General features: G+C 39.8%; 1 protein-coding gene across 4 annotated transcripts; it reads right to left on the reverse strand.

Moving 5' to 3' along the window:
• Positions 1–44: 44 nt before the first annotated feature.
• Positions 45–25464, reverse strand: LOC116265795 (uncharacterized). Of its 4 annotated transcripts, XR_004175200.2 has the most exons (7): positions 25174–25447; positions 24800–24909; positions 24641–24690; positions 24179–24284; positions 24022–24080; positions 495–678; positions 45–343 (listed from the first exon to the last, which is right to left on the reverse strand). XR_004175200.2 is itself a non-coding variant. In XM_031646734.2 (6 exons), exons 2-6 carry the CDS (start codon positions 24899–24901, stop codon positions 292–294), a joined length of 369 nt encoding a protein of 122 aa, XP_031502594.1. In that variant the 5' UTR covers positions 24902–24909; positions 25309–25464; the 3' UTR covers positions 45–291. The 4 variants fall into 4 exon arrangements, 3 of the variants coding, with proteins under 3 accessions (XP_031502594.1, XP_031502593.1, XP_031502595.1); XM_031646734.2 differs by lacking the exon at positions 495–678 and having other exon boundaries at positions 25309–25464; XM_031646733.2 differs by lacking the exon at positions 495–678 and having other exon boundaries at positions 25174–25438.

Genomic DNA, 25464 nt, shown 5'->3' on the forward strand with positions numbered 1-25464 from the left:
GTTCAGTAATATTACTTTACAATATAGAAATTGGAATCTGAAAGTAAAGAGGAAGAGTGATCTTTACCTTTAGTTAAGGCTTGAGATTATCGCGTAGTCCAAGAGAAGGCTGTTCTAAACTTCTTAGAGCGCTTTAAGTCGCATTACATTGTTTCTGAACTGTCTTGGTCACACGAAGGCAACTTATGTTACATTTCCTTCAGAAAAGAGATCGTGTTTACAATGATCAAGCTTTTAGCAATACTCTAGAATTCACAGCTTTTATAAACACCAAATTGCTGCAGGAAGACACTAATAATTAAAGGAACCCTTGACACCATCCAAGCTCTCTCCCAACGAAAGTCTGCAAAGGCAACGCAGAAAGTCAGATCAATACCACTAAATACCGGTTATCACCAAGAGTTGCACATAGATTCTTAATAAACATCTGTGCACTTCGATTATCAGATTCACATAACAAACACCAGCCTAATGATTTGAATAAATTTACTTACATGAAAGGCTAACAGATTCACACACTTTACGGTATCCTATACTTTATCAGTATTGTGGCATATCGAATTTGGCCTATGTAGATGCATGTAAGCACTTCTTTCTCTATCTGTCGGCAGAGAGAATCAGATTAAATGGTGTCCCGTTCATAAAATTTTCTTCGGGGACCTCATAGTCTTCATGAAGCTACAAGGAAAACCATGGTAGTACAAATTTTCGTATTTTTTCTCAGTAACATGTAATATAAGAATATTAAAGGTAACTAAAATTTCAGGAACCAAAAAAGCTAAAAAAAAAAAAAAGAAATTGAATAACAGCTTCTTCAAATGAAAATTAGAAAAACAAGCAAATCCCTGAGGCAATGCGACACTTCAGAGTTTAGACAATTTTTCAGTTTCTAGAGTATTTTCAAATCTTGGCAACGTTAGTGACATGTACATGTTTTCCATGTATGTGCATGAAAATCAAATGCTTTATATTTGCACGTGCATATACTAACTCCCAAGTAGAATACAAGAGTTTCCAGGTATAGCATTGGTTGCAGATTATCCCAGTGAAAATGGTTTAATCTTGACGCAAATTGAGAATACCTACAGGAAATGTCAGCATGTCATAGTATTGCCTTCTTAGATATGGATGCACTTGCACAGAATAATGTTTGTTGTTAAACCTTGCACAAAACACGTTAAGTTATATACTATTTCTACATGCCTAAGTATCAAATATCAATACTAAATCCAAGTTTCCCTGTCACACGTTAGGGAAAAGAAGCCAAGGATAAATAAACCTTTTTCTCCTTATCCTTGTCATCGTCGTCTCCCTGCAATTTCTGCAACTAAAATAGTTTCATTGTTCATTTTCCACACCTCATCTTCCATGTGACTGACCACAGCTGAAAAACTCAGATTACTAAGTATCCAACTTATGAAGGAACATGAGAAAATGAATCCTCTACCAATATCCTTTGCCTGAATTACGAGGAACCCACGTTACCAAGGGACTTCCTCTCTCACTATTCCAACAGTATTCCCTACTTGCTGACATCTAGTTATAAAGCAATAGCAGTTCAACAAACTTGGATCAACTTCATTGAAGTGCATGATCAGAAAAGAAATGATTGCTGATGATAGACAGTATCTGATTGAAAGTAGGTACTGAACACTCTGATTCTGACAGATCTAAAAGGAGTATTTTACTGTGAGGACAATAAGGAATAACAGAGAGAGATGCAGACGACAATGGGAACAGAGCATATTATAGAGTTTAATGGAGCTATGTCAAATCAGGACCTGTTTCAATTATGACCTACATCACCTACCTTGACTCTGGCTCACTTAACCAGTGAAGTGGCTTTGTATTACTCCAACGTACCTTTTAATAATAGTTTAAAAACACATTTTGGAAGGAGAACAGTGAACAACATACGGCAGAAAATCAGAACGGGGAAAACAAATAACAGATGGACTTACTAGACAAATTGACAGGGGCAATAACACCACACTACTATGTAATTTTTTCAGGTCTGACATAATGAACAAATGAACAGAAAATATTTTACCAATTACCCAATGAATCAATACTAATATACCACTTGGACGTGTTGCAAGGGTAGCTTAAAAACTAATTGAAAGCATATTAAGACTATACAGCTTTATACATGGCAGAAAGTATTGTATTGGGTATCGCTGCATAAATCCCCACTGTCAGAGCATTGTCTTGTTGTCGTCTAGTTTTAGGTTAATCATTAAAGATTGCAAACTTCATATTCAATCTTTGAAATTAAACTAGAAGGGAATTTGCTGACATTTTACGTTAATGTTTATGCAGCCAAGACTACAGGAACTTCCCCTCCAACGTAGAGCAACAAGAAACTTCAATGTTTCAACTTTATCTTGGCTTGTCACAAAGTGAGTGTGCTTTTACTAGTTCTGAACATACCGTTTCTTACTGGAAACGTCCTTTAGGAGCCTTACTATTGGTTTTCATATTCTAAAGTGAGTAGTTGAACAAAGGGCTTCTATTTTATCCTGTTACATTCCTGTCTTTTATTGGTGTCTGCACATCTATCCTGGTTCACTTTTTTTTCCGGCAACATTTTTTTCTTCCACGATTTCAAATGGTTTCAAATATAAGGCCCACTTGTATACATCTGTGCTTTAAAGTTATAGATCCGTATACATATTGCTTTTTTACTCCTTACATAAGTGAGTAAACATATTTTATATGCTGGCAACTGCTCACTTTTGGATGTTTTCTCTATAATTGATGGGTACTCTCTCTCGTGTATCTTTGCTAAGCTGTTGGAACCCAGACTATAACTTTATGTTGCTTTATAGACTCATAGTGGATGAAACATGATGTGCCATTTCCACAGCAGAAAATGCAGTCTACCTACCAAGTCCTGATGATTGAAGCCACAAAGGAACCTGATTCAAGCTGGTGAGTGACCAACATTACCAAATTAAAATACTTAAGTTCCTATTTTCAGCAAAGGGCTATTGAAACCTGGTAGTGCCAAAAGGTGCAGAAGCAACCTGAATGTTGTTTGACCTGAAAAGCAAACGGATAACAAACTTTTGGGAGCATATTAGGTGCTCGTTGATACCTGACTGCAAGTTCTAGATAGTAGTTGATTTCATGGCTCTGCATCTAACGTCAACTAGTTATAGCAAGGTCATATGTGTTTTAATTTTATTCAGAGGTTAGTAAGAATGTAAAATGTGCTCCCAAAACATAATGCCATCAAGTTTTGCCTGGCAGCGTTCTGCATGTAATTTATGAACATGTATGCCAGTTATTGGTATCAATTGCTTTTTTATTTCAGAAGTTCTTGATGCCTTTGAAATTGTCTTATTATTCCCAGCACCAGCAGGCAGGGAAAGTTGAAATCATGCTCATCCAGGTGAGAGGAGTAATGCTTTCAAGCATGTTTTAAATTCAAGCATGTAGCAACTGGTTGCAACTGTGTGATAGCCACTCAGTTTTGGGCCACAGGCCAGGTCCATTGGACCAAGCCAATATGACTATAAATAAGGTCGGGAGCTGTAATTGGGGAATCAGTGCCGTATTGGCCTTGGGGAGGGATTAGCCCATAAAAATTATGGCAGTGTGTATGAGTTACAGGGGTTTCTCTTGTAAACAGCTGAATCAGGGAAGCCAGTGGCCATCAACTAGTATCAGAGCCCATTAACCACACTGCTGGTTTATTTAAGCTCAGCAACTTACACAGAATAGCAAGAGAACAGCAAGAGATGGTGAAGTAGAGCATTGGGGAAACTCCATTTCTTTGAAGATGTTGAGATTGGCAAATGTGATAAGGTTAGAAACATTGCCTTTGAAGATGAACATGAATATCTTCATATAGATCTTGCAGGCAGTAGTGGGATCTTTATTCTTGATAATGTCCCATTAACAAATTCGGATGAAGGTAATAACGATGATATTTTTGTTCAAACCACTGAAAAACAACCTCAAAAGCCTCAAGAAAGTCAAGTAGATGTGTCATTAAGGAGATCCACTAGAGAAAGGAGAAGCACAATTTCAGATGATTATGTTGTCTATTTCCATGAACATGAGGTGAAAGGAGAAGCACAATTTCACATGATTATGTTGTCTATTTCCATGAACATGAGGTTGACACAAGCTTAATGGAAAATGAACCTATCAACTTCCAACAACCAATATGTAGAAATAATAGACGCACAAGAAACGAAGATCGAACATAGATGTAACGTGGAAAACCCGCAACTAGAGAGAAAAAACCACGGGTGAGGAGATCTGGTGCCCACTAACCGCCAGACTCTCAATCTCTTAGAAAACTTCATTAACATGCAAGATTAGGGTTTACAATGGTATAAGTATGCCCAAACCAGGACTCACTGGATCGGGTCCAGACCCGAACCCATACATCAAGATCCGTCAACACTCCCCCTCAAGTTGGGCATACATACCAAACATGCCCAACTTGGATACATTTCTCTCAAATGGAGTTACATGTAAAGCTTTAGTCAGAATATCAGCAGTTTGATCTTCAGACTTCATGTATGGTAATGTTAACTCCCTGACATCAATTCTTTCTCTGATGAAGTGACGGTCAATCTCAACATGTTTTGTTCGATCATGAAGCATTGGATTGTTAGCCAAGTTAATTGCAGACTTGTTATCACAATACATCTTCATAGGCCCTTCAGTCTCTATCCCAATATTAGTCAGCAAGATCTTTAGCCATAACAACTCTGATACTCTAGTAGCAACAACTCTATATTCAGCCTCTGCACTTGAACGGGAACAAACATCTTGTCTCTTGCTTCTCCAAACAACTAGATTTCCCTCCAAGTAGACACAGTACCCTGAAGTAGATCTTTTGGTGTCAACACAGTCTACCCAGTTTGCATCAGAATACCCTTCAATTCAATAGACCTTTGTTTCACATATAGAAGTCCTTTGCCGGGATTCTCTTCAAGTAACACAGGATTCTATCTACAGCCTTCAAGTGCACATCCGTAAGTGCATGCATAAACTGGCTCATCACATTTACAGCAAATGTGATATCCGGTCTAGTCAGAGTGAGATATATCAATCTACCAACTAGACATTGATATCTCCCTTTAGCTCCTTCACACAAAGGTTCTCCATCCTTGCTACCGAGTTTGTGCCCAACATCTAGAGGAGTAGAAGCTGGTCTGCATCCCAGTTTTCCTGTCTCCTTCAGTAGATCCAAGGTATACTTCATTTGATTAAGCACAAGAGTCGTACCTGATCTGGCAATTTCAATACCAAGGAAATACTTTAGCTTACCAAGGTCCTTCAGAACAAATTCAGCAGATAGTAAACCATTTAATCTTGCTATTTCTTTTTCATCATCACCTGTAACAATCAGATCATCAACATAGACCAACAGTTTTTTAACTTTACCCTCCATCCTCTTTATAAACAGGGTATAATCTCTATTTCCTTGTTTGTAGCCATGCTTTTTCATAACAAGTCTGAGACATTCAAACCATGCTCGGGGAGACTTTTTGAGCCCATACAAGGCCTTCTTTAGTTTACAACATTTTCCAAGTCTCTCAAAACCTGGGGGCATACACATATATATACACTTCTTCTTCGAGATCTCCGTTGAGAAAAACATTTTTAACATCGAGTTGGCACATCTCCCAACCCTTCAACACCGCTAAAGAAATAATAACTCTAACGATCTTCATCTTCGCGACAGGAGCAAACATCTCTAAGTAGTCGATCCCATATTTCTGACTGAATCCTTGACCACCAGACGTGCTTTGTACCTCTCAACATTCCCATCTGGTTTGTACTTAATGGTGTAGACCCACTTTGACCCAACCAAATGAGTTGCTTCAGGAATCTCTACCACTTCCCATGTCTGATTTCTGTCTAAGGCTTCCATCTCTTCTTGCATAGCATGAGTCCACTTGGGGTCACTCTGAGCCTCTGTAACATTCCTGGGAATCACAGACACAGACAAGGAGGATACAAAACATTTGTAGTCAGTGCTCAATCTAAAGTAAGGAAGATACAAAACATTTGTAGTCAGTGCTCAATCTAGAGTAAGACACAAAGTTACCAATAGGGTGTTGAGTACATGACCTGACACCTTTTCTCAGGGCAATGAGAACATCCTCTTTTTCATTTTCTGTTTGACTATCTCTCTCAACAGGTTGCTTCTGAGCATGACTTGGGTCATCCATGAAAGAAGTAGGATTGGGATTCTGAGTGGACTTCTCCCCATCAATCACTTTGTCAGTACAAAATCTTCTCCTAGAATACACCTGCCCAAACAGACGATTGCATTCTCTTTCTGTCTCCATAGAACACTCTCCCTCCTTTTCCTGTTCATGTACCTCAATAGACGTCTCATCTTCTTCTTTTCCAAGCACCTCAACAGATAGATTTTCTTCGCGCCTGTATTCCAAAAAATCTATAAACTGAATTTCCTGACTTGGAGAATGCTCTTCCTTAGACATTGACTTCTACCCCTGAATAGAATTCTCACCAAAATAAGACACATGTTCCAAGAATGTGACATCCTTGGTAATGTGAACTCGACCAGTGGTGGGATCTAGACATTTATACCCCTTTTGAGTAGGAGAATACCCAATAAATATTCCCTTACTGATTTGGGGTCAAGTTTTTTCACATTTGGGCTGTGGTCATGAATGAAACACACACATCCAATTATCCAAAGACACGAGGAGGAAGGTGAAAAGGTTGGCTACTCCCTGGAAGGATGGAGTAGGGTGTACGACCATTTAGCACTCGACTAGGCATGCGATTAATCAAATAGACACTAGTAATAACTGCATCTCCCCAATAATATTTTCGAAGATTTTTTTGGAACAATAAAGCTCTTGTGACATTAAGTAACTGACGGTTTTTCCTCTCAGCAACTCTATTTTGAGGGGGTGTATAACTACATGATGTCTCATGAACAATCCCCCTCTTTCGAAGGAATTCCTCGACAGTGAGACACATATACTCACGAGCATTATCGGACCGAAATGTCTTGACAGACCCACCATATTGGTTTTCCACTAGGAGGATGAAGGTTTCTATAATATGAGGCACTTCGCTATGGTCTTTCAATATATAAACAAAAGTACACCTGGAATAGTCATCTATGAAAGTCATAAAATATTGAAAACCACCACGAGAATGAATGCCTGAGGGCCCCCACACATTAGAATGAATCAAGGAGAAAGCTTTATCAGCACGACTATTTGAAATTGGATATGAAACTCTAACATGTTTCGCAAACTGACACACATCACAAGTTAACATGGAAATGTTCAAACTGGAACATAATTCATGGAACAATTGTTTCAAAATTGCAAAAGGGAGATGACCAAGGCATTCATGCCAATACAAAAATAACTGACGACACTCTTCCTTCTTCTTCTCTGTCCTGCTAACTGCTGACATAAGAGCTGTGGCAACGCGTATAGGAAGCCGATACAAACCATCAAACACCAAACCAATCCCAATCTTCTTCCCTGTCACCAAGTCCTGCAAAACACAACGTTTTTCAGAAAATATAAGTTCACATTTCAGTTCCTTGGTAATCTTGCTAACAGTTAAAAGATTTAAGGGAAGATGGGGAACATGCAAGGCTCCATGCACTAAAAAATTGTTCAACAAAGAAAGACTCCCTTTTCCTGCCACAGATGTAAAGGAACCATCGGCAAGGGATACACGTTCCTTTCCTGAGGATAGCTTGTAGTCATGAAAGAGTTTGGGGTTGCCAGTCATATGATGAGTGGCACCGCTATCAACAATCCACTCCCCCATGCAAGAAGTACCTTTTTTACCCGAAACAGCCAGTGCCTGATTGACCTTCACCTCATCTGACATGTCTGCCTGACCAACATCAATCTGGCTCAAATATGCTCGCAACTCACGAATCTGTTCCACAGAAATAAAAACTTTACCGTCACTAGGGTTCATTGCATTCAAAACAGGCTTCTTCCCACCAGAAGACCTCCCCTTACTATTCTTCTTCTCTGAATGCAGGTCCCAACAAAACTCCATAGTGTGACCTAGATTTTTGCAGTTAGTACATTTACGGGAGGAACAGGCAGTTCCCATAGAGGCACGGCTAACGAAGGCTAACCGTTCATTGTGAGACATGTGATCCCCCTTTCTCCCATTTATGACCAGCCGCCTTTGCTCTTCAGCTTCAACACAGGAATAAACATCTTCAATACTGAATGATTCTTCAGAGTTAAGAATCTGACTCCTTATATTTTCGAATTCATCGTTCAGTCCGGCTAAGAAAAGGAATATCCTATTCTCCCACTCCTTGGTCATATAATGCATCTGGTCTTGAGGACAACTCCAGATATCATCAGAATGGTAGTCAAGATCCTCCCACTTAGATTTTAATGCGGCGTAGAAATCAGTGACCGAGAGATCTCCTTGTCGAAGAGCACACAAGTCCTTCATTAGTTGATACACACGAGCTTTTCTCTTCTTTTGACCATACATCTGTTCCAAAATAATCCACATATCTCTCGCAATCTTCTTACGAAGAATGAGAGGTTGAATGTTCGAGGATACAGAATTAACAATCCACATTTTTACTTGGTTGTCCTCAATAAACCAAGTATCCCAAGCCATACTATTTGCAGCAGGTTCAACCTTACTCTCATTCACATAGGCAATACGGCTTCAACCAGCTCTACCCATAGTGATGGCGGCAGACCACTTAAGATAGTTTTCCTTGGTAAGACGGATGGTAGTAACCTGAACCGGAACATTCTTAGTTCTATAAGCCCTGATTTCAGTCTGATCAGTGCTGACAGCCGAAGAGGAAGACGCTGCCATGATCGCGAACCAAGCGACGACAGATAGACAGATGAAGGCAGCGATAGCCGGATGACGATCAGCGACAGGGAGCCTCTGCGAGCGTCGCCAAGGCAGTCCAGCGCAAACAGCAGCGACGGAAGTGGCAATGTCGGGCAGAACGTGGGAGGCGACTCCGTTGGGTGGAAGCAACAGCGTCAGGCAAGAGATCAGGCAGTGCCGGAGGAGCAGAGGGCAGCAATAATAGCGGCGGCAGCAGTGAGTGATAGAGAGGTTAGGGTTGAAACTTCACAACCCCAAAAAATTTTCCAAACTCGTCGGCTTTGATACCATGTAGAAATAATAGACGCACAAGAAACGAAGATCGAACACAGATGTAACGTGGAAAACCCTCAACTAGAGGGAAAAAACCACGGGTGAGGAGATCTGGTGCCCACTAGCCGCCAGACTCTCTCTCTCTTAGAAAACTTCATTAACATGCAGGATTAGGGTTTACAATGGTATAAGTATGCCTAAACCAGGACTCACTGGATCGGGTCCAGACCCAGACCCATACATCAAGATTCGTCAACACAATACAAAATTCCAAATCTTAGAAGTGGATAGATGCCATGACTGAGGAAATTAAGTCCATGATGAATAATGACGTGTGAGACATTATCCTATTCCTTGAAGGTGTGAAATCCATTAGTTGCAAATGGATATTTGAAACCAAAAGGGATTTATTAGGTAACATCAAAAAGTATAAAGCACGTCGTGTGACAAATGGTTTTACTCAAAAAGAATGCATTGATTATACAAAAACTTACTCTCCCATTTTGTCAACTCTTTTAGGATTATTATGACACTGGTGGCTCATTTTGATTTAGAGTTACATCAGATAGATGTTAAAACAATATTTCTCAATGACGATATTAATGAAACGATATATATGCTGCAACTATAAAACTTTACTTCAAGAAATGCAAAGAAAATGGTTTACAAATTTAATAAATCCAGCTATGTATTAATGCAAGCTTCCAGTTAGTGGCATCACAAATTTCATCAAGCTGTGGTTTCATTTATCTTTGAGACTGATATTGCTGTTGAATGTGTATACCATAAGTTTAGTTGAGATAAATTTGTCTTCCTGGTTTTATATATTGTTGACATTCTGCTTGTAAGCAATGATGTCGGCTTGCAATATGAAACCAAGAGATTTCTATCAATAAAGTTTGATGTAAGACTTTTTGTTGGATCTAGATATTTTGGAGTCATTCTTGAGATATTCTTAAATTATCACAAAAGGTCTACACTGCTAAGGTGCTTCAAAGATATTGACATGAAAGATGGTAAGACAGAAGATACCCTATTGCCAAAGGAGATAAGTTTAGTCTTAGTCAATGCCCTAGGAATGAAGTTGAATCTAAAGAGATGGAAAAAAAATTTCTATGCATGTGTTGTGGGCAGTCTGATGTATCTTAGATTTGTACTCATCTACATATTGCATATAGTTGCGATGTTGAGTAGATATCTAAGTAATCAAGGTATGGGTCATTGGAGAGCAGCCAAAGGGTAATGTCATACTTACAAAGAACAAAGGATTTCATGCTCATATATAAGAAGTCAGATCAGTTGGAGGTCATTGGATATTTAGATTCCGGCAGTCGTAGAACCAATTCGGGTTATGTGTATCTATTCGCTAAAAGAGTTATATCAAGGAAAAGTATTAAGCAGACACTAATAGCTATTTCCATCATGGCTTTAGAATTCATAGTTTGTTATGAAGCATACAATCATGCATTATGACAACAAAATTTTGTTATGAGGATGCACATTGTGAATGGTGTTGAAAGGCCACCAAGGTCATTTTGCGACAATAATTTAGAAGTGCAATATTCTAATAACAGAAGCAATTTATCAAAATTGAAACATATCAAGTTTGATAAAAAAATGATACAAGATGGTCAGGTGTTTATAGAGCACATTGAAACAAACTCCACAATTGCAGATCCACCCCACTAAGGGTTTAGCACTCCAGGTTTTTCACGACCATGTTGCTTGCATGGGTGTTTTATCACTTGATGATATGTTGATTTTGTGAGAGTTTGTATTTTTGATTGCTCATATGTAATAGACACATTACAGTTTCTGCAAAAAACAATTGAAAGTTCTTTGGCTCCATTCTATCTTCATGTGCATATTTTTTATCTCAACAAGAAACTAAAGTAGGACTAGTTCAAAATATACATGTTATGATTATATTGCAGCAGTTCTCATATTAGATATCCATCTATGTCATTGATTATATTAGCATTTGTGATCATTGATGGGTTTAGCGATTCTAAATATAGCAAATACCACTTTGATTTTATGTTAATATAATCATGGACGAAATTGGTAGAAATGACATATGATAAGATGGAGGATTGAGCTCATACAGTTTTTCTATAATATACTATTGTGTAATGGCCTATTTGGCCTAAGTTGGAGATTGTTAGAATCATTATGTGGGTCTGTACAGTGTTGTACGTATCGTACGATACAAAATATCGTATCGAACATAAAATATGATACGATACACCCCCCGATACATTTACGATACGAGCACCGTATCGTACGATACGGTTACGATACGACACGATACAAGTACGATACGGTAATTTTTATTGATTTTTTATTATTTTTTGAGAATTTTTTACATTTTTTCTGATTATTTAAAAAAAAAGATACAATTATGATACGTTATGATATTTTACGATACAGCGTATCTTAAAGCCAGAAATACGGCTTACGATACACTTTTTACAACATTGGGTCTGTATATGTCATTAGTAATTTCAGATATTGTGTTAACTGAGAAAAAAATCTTCTAATCGACTTTGAGTTGTATATGACCGCTTTTGGCTGGTGGTGGGCTTTTGGGAAAAGTCGGGCCTATTGGGTGTCTTCATTCAAGTGACAGTATGAAGGAAGAATGAAAGGAAGTGAGAGGCCGGGGGGGAAAGGAAAACATAAAGTGATCAATTAAGATGAATATTTAACCATCTCATATGTTGTGAGGTAGTTTTTATATGTGTTGATACCAGTATGTAATTTTGGATTATGTGATCGGTTAAATCCAAAATTAGTTTCAATATAAAAGGTAGTGGTCCTCTAGGTCATACATAGAGGAAAAAGAATTATCCAGAGTTTTCTCTTTCTCTTCCCCATCTGAAAGAAACCACATGCTACGTAGAGGGTTTCAGAATAATTTGCTGCTGCTTTAATCGAGATGGATTAAGGTATGTTTCTGCTTCTACCAATGTTATGATTCGATAATTCAACATGAAAGTGTATTTTTTTCGGAATATTCAGTTTCTATAAAGTATCAAGATGCAGCTGATTCAGGTGGAGCAACAGTCCCTTAAAGAACTGCTGGTGAAGGTGCTTAACAAGGACCATGCTAACCCAAAGAGCAATGCTACACACCGGATACAAGACGATGCAGAAGGCAACAAAGTAGTGGTTGCTGCTGATGGCAGTTCTCCAGCTACAAACTGGACAAAAGGTGCCATTCCTAAGAACAACAATAGTGATGAGGATGATCGTTCCATTGACAACTACCCTCCACCACGACCCATTCCTAAGGGAATAGTCATCTAGACCTTGTTGACAACCATGGAGTGTTCATTCAACCCTCCAAAGGCTGCACAACCATTCCACCACAATTGTAAATTCGATGTACACAAGAGCCTTCCATAATATCTATAAATGCCCCACATATGAATGGAAGACCAACAAGATTTGTGGGACCTTCCGAGGCGGAAGCCCCAAATTCCTTGGGTAAGGATTCCATTGGCTGGGGATTGCTTTGTTACTGTGTCCTTTATGCTAAGGAGCACCAAGAAAGGGGAGGTGGACGCTTGTATAGAGGTTGGGTAATGCACCGTGTTGTTCGTTTCATCTGTCTTGAAACGGCACCAACATCTCGTTGCCAATTGACCCTATGAAGCACCTATTTTAAAGAATGTCTGCCAGGATATCAATACAGAAGCACATCCTCATTCAACAATTTTGCGAAGTATGTTGTATGCTCCCTTGAAGTGTAAGCATTCAGGTGGTCGTCGATGCCCATGTTACCGATCTCCTCTTGTAACCTATGTCACCTGAGTGTGGTGTGCAGGTGCTGGTGTGGGTGCACATGCAGCAATTTTTCAAAAAAGTATAGGTGCGGGTGCGCCAAGGATGTATATGTATGTATGTGTATATATGTATATACATCATTTGTTACATAGTTATTTAACTGTTTTGTAGCCTTATTTATTTATATTTATATATAAACTTTTTGTATTAAAGAAAATTTAGGTATGTGCACATTTAAAATGATCAGTTTTGACCCGGTTCAGTTAACTGAACTGAATGTACTGTGATGGAGAAGCACCAGCACCAACACTAGAGCCATTTAAAAGCACCCATGAGACATAGCCTGTAACACCATCATCGACTTCGATTCCCTTGAAGATCTTATGCTCAATAAAATGCCAACAAAGCTAGTGAAGAAGGATGCCCTGTCTCACCTCGGGATAGGCATCAGTTGGGGGCCCAAAATTTAGAAGCCAGAGTGAGGTGTTTGTATTCTTGAAAATTCACAATCTAATAGGATGGATACAAGATGCTCATCAAGAGTGATGTTTATGTAAGATTTTGTTAAATCACCATCAGATGAGATCTAGAAGAAGACATGAGAGGAAGAGGAGAGACGAAGTCTGCACGAGAAGAGAGAGAGAAGAAAACAAGGGCCTTAGGGTTAGCACCCGCCCCATTCATTACTTAAAACTAATCACACTTAAAGTTACAAATAAAATACACAAAAAAATCAAATAAATTACAAGTTTGCTACCGCCCATATGCTAAATGGATCGGGTTTGGGTCTGACTCGACCCAGAAACCAAACCTTGACTTAACACTTAACCGTTTAGGTAACAATTTTCTCTCATATTCATGCCATGGCATTTTCCATGTTATGTGAGCTTTTGAAGATCCAGATAGTGTTTAGATTATGCATGTTGACCTTTGTCAAAGATTTGGAGGTTATAAATAAAAAATCGAGGTTGAATGGTATAGGGTCTGTAAAAACGGTAAAAGCAGATAGAAAGAACACATGGATGTAACGTGGAAAACCCCTCAACTAGAGGGAAAAAACCACAGGTGAGGAGGACTGGTGCCCACTAGCCGCCAGACACTCTCTCTCTGGACATTCACACACTGAAAATTAGGGTTTACACAGGTTAAGTAGGGACATAACCACACACTGGATTGGGTCCAGATCCAGACCCATATAAGAGACCCAAATACCACATATGTCAACACTCCCCCTCAAATTGAACATACATATCAAACATGCCCAACTTGAATACATTTCTCTCAAACGAAGCCACAAGTAAGGCTTTAGTCAGAACATCAGCAGTTTGGTCCAATGTTGTACGTATCGTACGATACGACGTATCGTACGATACGTATCGTCTCGTTTGAAAAAAACGGTATGATACACCCCCCATATCGTAAAAAGGGAGTGTATCGGCCCTGTATCGCACGTATTGTACGATACAGGGCCTGTATCGTACGATACGGGGCGATACACCTCGTATCGTACGATACGGGCTAAAAACGCAAAAGGGGGCCCGAGACCTAATTATTCGGCTTCTTTTTGAAATTTTTCTTCCGTTCTTCATTTCAAACGCTTGGATAGTGCTGTGAGGGAGGGCGATCGTTCATTTTCACCGTGAAAAACTTGATTTTCATCGTCAAATCGAAGATTAAGTGGTCGATTTGTGCGTGGGTGCTTGATTTTCGTGGGAAGGAAAGGAGTTTTCTTCATTTCAGACATTTCTTCTTCGTAAGGTATGAAATCTCATGTTCTTACCATGTATTCTTAATTTTTTACCGTATAATCGTAGATTGGAAGACTTTGAGTGTTTTTCATTAAGTTTACCATAGGATTTCGCTTTTTTTTTTTGAAGATATGGATCCTACATGGCAATGGTACGAAAGGGTGAAGGAGAATAACAGTTTGAAACTCAAATATGGCTTCTGTGAGAATACATTTTCAGGAGGGATTATTAGAATGAAACACCATTTGGCAGGGACCTCCAAAGATGCGTCTCCTTATGTTGGAGGACCAAACAAACCTTTGCCTCCATTTGTGCGTCAACAATGTTTAGATATGCTTCATGTTTTACATCAAAAGAGAATACAAAAAGAAATTGAAGATGCAGATGTAGGCTATAATGTACCTTTGGAAGATGAAGAAGAAGAGGAAGAAGCTTATGAATGTGATGATGAAGACAGTAGCAGTCTAAGAACAGATTTGGAGACCTCAAGAGGTAGAGATCGTAGAGGAAAAGAGATTATGTATGAAGGAGGTCGATCTGGCCTAACGGGAAGGAAGAGAAGAGGCACAACAGATATTAGGGCCAGGCGTGGTATGCGACCACCTAGTGGTAGAGTTCCTACTGGTAGGTCTAGTGTTGGCTCTATTAAGAGTTTTTTCCCTTCATATACCAGCCCAAGTGGTCAGCCGCAGATTCATGCTGCTATGACATCTAAAGATATGCTATATCATGCACAAAAGCAGGTAGGGAAATGGTTTTATGATGCATGTATTCCATTTAATGCAGCTAATTCTTTTCAATTCCAAGCCATGGCAGATGCAATTGCTTCTATAGGCCCCGGATTCAAAATGCCATCATATCATCAGTTGAGGGGCAAAATTCTTCAGGATACAGTCAAAGAAGTGTCTGAGCATTGCGATGAGTTGAAATTATGTTGGAAGGAAACAGGTTGCTCCATTATGTCAGATGGTTGGACTGATACAAGGTCAAGAACACTTGTAAATTTTCTTGTTTATTGCCCTAAAGGTACAATGTTCTTGAAATCTCTTGACTTGTCTGATGTTCCTAAGACTGCTGAGATTTTATTCAATGTTTTTGATAATGTCGTACAAGAAGTTGGACCTGCAAACATTGTACAGTTTATTACAAATAATGCTGCAAATTATAGAGCTGCAGGAGATTTGTTATTTCAAAAGTATAGAACATTTTATTGGAGTCCATGTGCCACTCATTGTGTTAATCTAATGCTTCAAGATCTTAATGAGATGCATGATATGAAATCAGCCATTGACCAATGTCAAGAGGTAACAAAATTTATCTATAATCATGCATATGTATTGAGTTTGATGAGAAAATTTACAAAAGGAGTTGAATTAATACGACCTGCACAAACTAGATTTGCCACAAATGTATTGACTGTGCAGAGTGTGGTGAAACAAAGAACTCCTTTGAGACAGATGTTTGCTAGTGAAGAATGGGCTGCATATCCACATGCTCATAAAAGAAATGCTTCTTTAGTTGTGGATATTATATTCAATAACGTATTTTGGGAATCATGTATGAAGCTATTGAAGGTTTGTGTTCCATTAGTTAAGGTTCTCAGGTTGGCTGACAGCGAGGACAGACCTTCCATAGGGTACTTATATGAGGCTACGGACAAAGCAAAAGAGGTAATTCGAGACAACTTAAAGGAGAAGAAAAAGTTATATATGCCCATATGGAAGATTATACATAAAAGGTGGACTGGACAGCTTCATCAACCTCTTCATGCAACAGCTTATTATCTAAATCCTGCAATTAGATTTTCTCCTACATTTAAGAAGGACAGAGAAGTCATGCATGGTTTGTTAGATTGTATTAATGTGTTAGTGGAAGATTCTACAGAACAAGATGCTGTGCACAATGAGTTGGATCTATATGATAGTTGTTTTCGGAACATGGGACTACCTGCCGCCGTTCGAGCCAGGACAACGATGCGTCCAGGTAAATACATAGAAATTTTTAATTTACTTTGCATTTGTTACATTTGATTCTTTTAAAATTTTCACATTGATTTGTTATATTTTTGTTTAGATTTGTGGTGGAATAGGTATGGGTTTGATTGTCCAAACCTAGCACGTTTTGCAGTCAAAGTCCTCAGCCAGACATGCAGTGCTAGTGGATGCGAAAGGAACTGGAGTGTGTTCCAACATATCCATAGCAAAAAAAGGAATAGGCTCGAACATAAAAGGTTGAATGACCTTGTCTTTGTTCGATATAATATGAGGTTGAAACAAAGGTAATATAGGCATATAGCTTAATTAATGTTTACATTTTTTGTACAATATATTTATATGAAATTATATACTAACAAATTTTCTCTTATTTAATGTAGAGAATTAGAAAAATCATTAGCAAGGAAGCACACATCTCAGTTCGATCCTATCAGCTTGGAAAATTTTGACGATCTAGAGCCATGGATTGAAGAAGAACCAACTACAATATTTGATGATGAAGATCTTGAATGCTTCAACCTTGAAGCTGAAGCAACAGAAGGCTTTGTTGATGAAGGAGAGTCTACTACTGCTGGTGCTGGTGCTGAATATGTTGGTGAAGATCTTCCAATTCTTGACGATGAAGAAGAAGAAGAAGATGAAGATGAAGATGATGAAGATTATGAATGATGAATTATGAATGAGAGTCAAGTCAAGAGTGCTTTCATTTTATCTGTAACAAAAACTTAAGAGTTATGAATCTATGGTTGTTGAACACTTGATTGAATGTTTTATGACTTTATGGCTTATGGCCTTATGCTTTGTTGAATGATATTGTATTATTGTTATGAATTTTGATGTTTATGAATGATGAACGCGTAAGTTTATAGCAATAATAAGTCTATCATTATCTCAAACATGTTTTCTATGAACAATTTATTTTTTTTAATTTTTTTTGATTTTTTTATGAATTTTCCGAATATTTTTTAAATTTTTTCTGATTTATTAATAATTTTTTAAAAAAATTTACGATACGGTTACGATACGTTACGATACGACGTATCTTAAAGCCTGACCGATACGGCTTACGATACGCGTTTTACAACATTGGTTTGGTCTTCAGACTTCATATATAGTAGAATCAACTCTCTGACATTAATTCTCTCTCGGATGAAGTGACAGTCAATCTCGACATGCTTTGTTCGGTCATGTAACACAGGGTTGTTGGCCAGATTAATTGCAGACTTGTTATTACAGTACATCTTCATAGGTCCTTCAGTCTCTATTCCAATATCAGTCAGCAATACTTTCAGCCACAGTAATTCTGACACTCCAGTAGAAACACCCTATATTCAGCCTCTGCACTTGAGCGGGAACAAACATCTTGCCTCTTGCTTCTCTAAACAACAAGATTTCCCCCCAAGTAGACGCAGTACCCTGAAGTAGATCTTCTAGTATCAATACAGCTTGCCCAGCCTGCATCTCAATACCCTTCGATCTCAATAGGCCCTTGCTTCACATATAGAAGTCCCTTGCCAGGATTCCTCTTCAAGTAACACAAGATTCTGTCGATAGCCTTCAAGTGAGTATCTGTAGGGGCGTGCATAAACTGACTCATTACATTTACGGCAAATGTGATATCAGGTCTAGTCAGAGTGAGGTAGATCAATCTTCCCACTAAACGTTGATATCTTCCCTTAGCTTCTTCACAAAAAGGTTCTCCATCCTTAATACTGAGTTTGTGTCCAACATCTAGAGGAGTAGAAGCCGGTCTACACCCTAGTTTTCCTGTCTCCTTCAGTAAATCCTGAGTATACTTTCTTTGATTTAGCACAAGGGTCGTACCTGATCTAGCAATTTCAATACCAAGAAAATATCTTAGTTTACCAAGGTCATTGAGATCAAATTCAGCAGCCAGTAAACCCTTTAATCTTGTTATCTCATCTTCAACATCACCTGTAACAATCATATCATCAACATAGACTAACAAAAGGGTAACCTTACCCTCCTTCCTCTTTACAAACAGAGTATGATCTCCGTTTCCTTGATTGTAACCATGTTTTCTCATTACAAGTCTAAGACGTTCAAACCATGCTCGAGGAGACTGCTTGAGCCCATACAAAGCTTTCTTCAGTTTACAGCATTTTCTCGGTTTCTCGTATCCTAGGGGCATACACATATACACTTCTCCTTCAAGATCTCCGTTGAGAAAAGCATTCTTAACGTCAAGTTGGCACATCTTCCTCTCCTTTAACACTGCTAGAGAAATAATAACTCTAACAGTCTTCATCTTCGCAACAAGAGCAAACGTCTCTAAGTAGTCAATCCCATATTTCTGACTAAACCCCTTGGCAACCAGGTGAGCTTTGTACCTCTCAACATTCCCATCTGGTTTGTACTTAATGGTGTAGATCCACTTGGATCCAACCAGATGAGCCGCTTCAAGGATCTCTACCACTTCCCATGTCCGGTTTCTGCTCAAGGCTTCCATCCCTTATTGCATAGCATGAGTCCACTTGGGATCACTTTGAGCATGTTTCAGGGAGGTGACATCTTTGGTGACATAGGCACGACCAGTGGAAGGATCTCGATACTTGTACCCTTTTTGAGTGAGAGAATAATTAGAAATATGCCCTTAATCGACCTTGGATCAAGCTTTTTAATATTAGGACTGTGATTGTGAATAAAACAGACACAACCAAAAACTCTAGGTGGAAGAGAGAAAGGTTCACGACTCCTCGATAACATAGAATGAGGAGTTTGCCCATTCAATACACGACTAGGCATACGGTTGATTAGATATGCACCGGTCAACATAGCATCCCCCAATACCTTTTTGGAATATGACGTTGAAAAAGAAGAGCCCGAGTCATATTCAGCAACTGGCGATTCTTTTGTTCAACAACTCCATTTTGAGGAGGAGTATAACTACATGAAGTCTCATGAACAATTTATTTTTTTCGAAAGAAACTATCAACAGACTGACATGTATATTCACGAGCATTGTCAGACCGAAAGGTCTTAATAGATGCTCCATATTGAGTTTCCACATAAGCAATGAAAGTCTCTATGATAGTAGGAACTTCACTACGGTCTTCCAGCAAGTAAACAACGGTGTTACGAAAACAATCATCTATAAAGGTGATAAAATACTGAAAACCATGACAAGAAGGAATTCCCGAAGGCCCCCACACATTAGAGTGAATCAAGGCAAACACCTCATTAAAACGATGGATAGAAACAAGGTATGACGCCCTAATATGTTTAGCCAGGTGACAGACATCACAAGACACCATAGTCATATCTAACCTAGAACATAAATCAAGAAACAACTGTCTAAGAATTCCAAAAGGAAGGTGTCCAAGGCGTTCATGCCAATGCATAACCAACTGAAGGGAGTCCTCTCTACTCTTCTTTGTCTTGCTGGTAGCCATCAAGAGAGCTCTAGCAGTATGCATGGGTAAACGATATAGCCCCTCAGAAACTAAACCAATCTCAATCCTATTCCCTATCACCAAGTCCTACAGAACACACCGATCAACAAAAAAAATAAGTTCGCAATTCAACTCTTTTGTAATCTTGCTAACCGACAAGAGGTTCAAGGGAAGATGAGGAACATGTAGAGCATTGTGAGCTAAGAACTTGTTCAAAAGTGAGAGACTCCATTTTCCAGCTACAGAAATAGAGGAACCATCGGCAAGAGACACACGTTCCTTTCCTGACGAAAGCTTATACCCATGAAATACCTTAGGATCGCTAGTCATGTGGTGGGTAGCACCACTGTCAATAATCCACTCTCCCATATGAGAATCCGCCATCACAGAGGTCCATCAAAGCAGCGAAAGAACAGCTTAACAGTGGCCAGTTATTGCTGAACAAGGACAGTGAGCCAGCAACACAGTGGAGCGAGCGGCGACAACAGAGTAGCGGCCGATAGGGAGCTCCATGACAAAACAAGCACAGCCAGGTGATGAGCTGTAGAATTGCCCAAAAAAGAGTTGTTCTCACGCCAACTCTCGACCTGAGAGAGCTACGGACGACAAAGTTCTCACACCTGCCGAAAAAACCCAAAAATGGGCGGAAGTTACAGCTCAAATCTGAAGGACTTTGTGGTAGATCTCATTCCAACAAATACTCAGACAGGATCGCCCAGGAAAGAACTCCTCCACGACCAAAATTCAGCCCCAGCCAACCAAGGACGGAGACGGGATGAGAGCAGCGGTAGAGCTGGCGGCGCTCAGGCAACGACAGAAGCTTGACGATGACTGAGGACACACGAACGATGGGCAATACAGGGCGGCGGCGGAGGAAGGGCAGCGGCGGCGACAACGGGGGGATCTGGTTGACGGTAAATGCTGGGCGACGCTGGATATCGGAACAGCGTCAGACGATGAAGGACCAGCTACGGATGATGAAGGGCGTCTAGCGATGGAAAGGTCAGGGCCGGAACTTCACGGCCGACAAAAAATTTCACAAACTAGTCACGGGCTCTGATACCATGTAGAAATGGTAAAAGCAAATTGAAAGATGAACACACGGATGTACCGTGGAAAACCCCTCAACTAGAGGGAAAAAACCACCGGTGAGAAGGACTGTGCCCACTAGCTGCCAAACACTCTCTCTTGAATTATCATGCACACTGAGAATTAGGGTTTACACAGGTTAAATGGAGTCATAACCACACACTGGATCGAGTTCATATCCAGACCCAAATAAGAGACCCAAATACCACATATGTCAATAGGGTCTATAGATAGGAAGGAGGAGGAACTTAAAGAAGGTGTGATTCTTCATGTCCACTGTTGACGGGTTTGGTTGTTGCGGGTTTGGGTTTGGACCCAATCCACTTTGCAATGTTGTTGGGTTCTATTTATACCCTTGTAATCCCTCTTTTCAGAGTGAATGAAAGTTTATGAAAGAGAGTGTCTAGTTGCTAGTGAGCACCAGTCCTCCTCATCTGTGGTTTTTCCCTCTAGCTGAGGGGTTTTCTACGTTACATACGTGTGTGTTCATTGTTCTACTCGCTTTTACCATTTCTACATGGTATCAGAGCTAACTTGGTTCTGATTTTTCTACCGTGCTCGAGTTGGAGGAAGGATTGCATCGTCACTGTTCAGATTGGACAGAGGATCCCTTGTCATTCTTTGGGTGAAGATCCTTCGTCTCCCCTCTTTGCCACAGTGGAGTTCCGATGGAGGGTCGCTGCCGTTAACCATCTCCCGTCGCCCGAAGCCGTCCAGCCCGACGCCCGAAGCCGTCCAGCCCGACGCCCGACTTTGCTGTTGTCGTCTAGCTTTTGCTCCGTTGTCCTCAGCTTGGAAGCCTGTGTATTGATTCATTATGAAACCATTTCTTTTCCATTTATATACGTGAAACGCGTCGCCCGACCTTGCCCTGCTGTCGTCGCCCAGCCCGACGCCCGACCCTGCCGTTGTTGTCCAGGTGCTGCTCTGTCGGGTGCTGATTGCCGTGAAGTTCTGGCGTCTGGCGCTCTCACACGTGACAGTTCCAAAACCTGTCATAGAGAATGGGGTACAAAAGGGTTGTCTTTATACAAGTTCATCAAGGGGCAGAACTGATGTTAGTAAGGAGGCCATCAGGCAAACAAGGGAGAATTCTTCTCAGTCAGCAGCCATTCTCTATGTTCACACCTTGATGACAAGGAGTTTCTCAAGGGGAAGAGTAATTGATAGTCACCAGGTCTTGGGCCAGAGGTCGGGGGCTATGGGGGTTAGCACAGTATTCAGTGGTGAACTTCCTTCTGAGAGTGATTAACCCTAAGAGAGAAATTAGGGCAGCGGTGTATGTGTTTCAAGGGTTTATCTTGCAAACAACTGAACTAAGGTAGCCGGTGGCTACCTCTGTGGCGCTGTGCCTCTAACCAGGCTTAGACAGTGTTGCTACCATTAGTAGAGAACTAGAACAATGATCCATGGGTCCAGAACCTGTTTCATGCGGTAGAGACCAATGCCACATGCAAGTAGCCCACAATAACAAGCAATGACTACAATCGATTTGTGCACTTGGTGATTGATTTCATTGTGAAGAGACTGGGGATCGTGTTTTAGAAGAGGTTAGTTAGTCGGTAAGCATGCAGCAAGACAAGGAGACCTGCGTGACTTCTCTGCCATGACATATTACTCAAAATGTCTATGATTTTGAACCTGGAGAAGGTTTCTGAGACTCTGGACTTTGGGAGGGGAGAACTCCAGGCCCATGACATGGAGACTCACCCCAGCCAAAGTGCTGTGAAGGGTTTTGAGTTTCAGAGTTGATTTCAAGCCCGCACAATTGCTTCCTTCAAACTATAATCAGCAAAAAATTTGCTTGTTTCTAACTTTTTCTTTTAAAAGTCAGCTCTCTTCTTAATCCTCTATTTGTATGAACTTAGCAATTCATATTATTCATCTTCTTGTTCATTATTATTCAAGAAAGCTACCAGAAAGTGCACGTGTGAGAAGAGAAAGTGATGCAAAACATGAACTCAACATGTCTGTTCTGTGGTCCAAAGTTCCAAACTAATGGCAGACAAGTTAGACATGTCCATGAGTCCAGTGAACAAACATTGCACATTACCATACCTTGTCCTCCTCGACAAGAAATTTGTGTTCCTTGGAACACTTGTTCCTGGAACATGTGTTCAAAAACAACGTGTTCCAGGTATCAAACACTATATAAGAACTAGAACAGAACATTTCAATTACACATGCAACACATTGTCGACTATTTTATCAATTTAGAATGCTTTTAAGTAGGTAAGCACTTTGAATAATTAACTATAATTAATGATTGATCAGTCTTGCTATGAACAGAAAAACTCACTTTAGTGTGGTTACTGATCCTTGCAATCAGTAATGCGAGAGCCACCTTCAAATTGATGTCTTTAGCACGATGCTTTCACTTTTATACAACCACGCCGTCAAATACACTAACATTTTTTTGCATGATATTCAGAGCATGACATTTATAGGGACATGCTGGTCTATTCTAATGATTAACTGCAGTTAGTACCCAACCAGTTTTGCTACCAGCAGAAAAATCACTTTATTTTGGTTACTGATACTTGTGATCAGTAATGTGTGGGACCTTCGCATTGATGGTTATAGCATATATACATGTACTTCTATACCAGAAACATGCTACTAGAGTACTATTTTTTCTGCATCACTTATGAAGCTTGATATTTACAAAAACATCCTGGTCTCTCATATCATGATTCACAAGAAAGCATGCAGCCTGGAAATCCTAACAGTTAATGTGCCAATAAGAAATTTCTTTTGCTAGACTCTAAGTACAGTAACAATTAACAGGAAGCTTGCCAATAAGTAAGAGATCTTGAAATGGAACAAGTGTAGGGTTAGAAAGGAAAAAGGAAAAGGAAAACTTACTTGTGTAAGCAGTACTTATACTCCTGGCTTCGAATATAATCTATCTCTCCTTCTTCGAGCTGATTTAGAAGAAAAGCATACAGATAACACCAATATTAAGCACTCTTCATGAAGAAAAAAGTGAATCGGGACTTTTTATTGCAAGAACTATACTCACAGGGTCACCTTCATAGACAAGTGAATAGCAAACTGGAGAAAGACAGCGCAAAGCACAATTCTCTTTCATTATCTTTGAAGATTTGCAATGTAGTCCCCAAAGCCCACTTCTCAGAAACGAAGCACAATCCAGCAAGTTAATGAGTCACAAATACTTCACTCCAGAAAAATGTATAAATAACTTTGTCATGTACTCGATATTGGGGAGGTCGTTTGGTACAGTTATCAGTTTGCATACTTTAAACTGCTTCTAGTTTCAGACGTCAATTATATAAGAGAAGGCCGTCTTATCTAGTGGGATGCAGCATATATTTGCAGTAATGAATATGAACGCGTCCAGTTTATTTCATCCACATACCATGACAGCAAGGAAAAATATCCAGAAAAATCCATAATGTAATATACCAAAATCTTTACGTTTAATGAATTGACACCCAGATGGTTTAGAAATCATTCCTCTAACCTTTGGATATCTGTATAGCATTCATCCTTTCTGGTCCGTATCTCCTGATCCTGAATTGGTAATCATAAATCATTCCATCGTCGGACAGATTTCCATCGAAAACAAAGATAATGCAATGTGAAAGTTAAAGAAAAAACTTGCAAAAGAAAGAATTGATACCGTGATGGGGCGCCGGAGGGGTGACTTCGCAAAGGCGTGGCTGCTAAAGAAAGGGTACATGAAGAACAAGATAGAGACCAAGCATAGAAAACGTCTCGCCATCAGAATACCTGAAAAGATTGATTGTCAGTTCCAGCCTCGAGAGCAATCACTAGACACTAAGGGGTCTACAAGTAGCAATCCGGTGACACGCTTGATTCAGCCATATCCAAGTAACATTCGAAAATGAATGGGATTGCAAAACAGACAACAGTTGGCGAAACGCAGAAACATAACACAGAAATCGTAACGAGGAAAAGAAAATCCTTGAGCAGAGCAAGAGGGATAAACGAAGACAGAGGAAGAGACGATATCCATTTCCCCTTTCAACCCACACAAACTACAAGGCCTTTCGTTTCAACCCCCACGAACGCAGACTTGCCGAAGACGAGAGGTCAGAGGATGACGACGAGTGGAAGCCTACGAAGGCAGAGAGAGAGAGAGAGAGAGAGAGAGAGAGAGAGGTTAGCTCGTTGTTTCCAGGAATCGAACGGAGCGAGCAGCGTTTGAATTGGCTCGCTGTCACTGGACGTTGTTCCAAGCAAGGCGATCAAAATCGGTTGCTAAGTATAATCCGAAGGAAAGCCCAGTAGTAAGCCGCAGCCAAAGGTAATTGTTTGTGAATC

This window comes from Nymphaea colorata, chromosome 12 (genome assembly GCF_008831285.2).
Source record: "Nymphaea colorata isolate Beijing-Zhang1983 chromosome 12, ASM883128v2, whole genome shotgun sequence".
Lineage (NCBI taxonomy): Eukaryota > Viridiplantae > Streptophyta > Magnoliopsida > Nymphaeales > Nymphaeaceae > Nymphaea > Nymphaea colorata.

Coding starts and splice junctions, on each gene's coding strand:
- LOC116265795 (XM_031646734.2), bottom strand. CDS start 24,901: ATGGCGAGACGTTTTCTATGCTTGGTCTCTATCTTGTTCTTCATGTAC. Junction 24,285..24,640: donor TGCTATACAGATATCCAAAG/GTTAGAGGAATG, acceptor GTTTCTGAGAAG/TGGGCTTTGGGGACTACATT. Junction 344..24,021: donor TATAAGTACTGCTTACACAA/GTAAGTTTTCCT, acceptor TTGCCTTTGCAG/ACTTTCGTTGGGAGAGAGCT.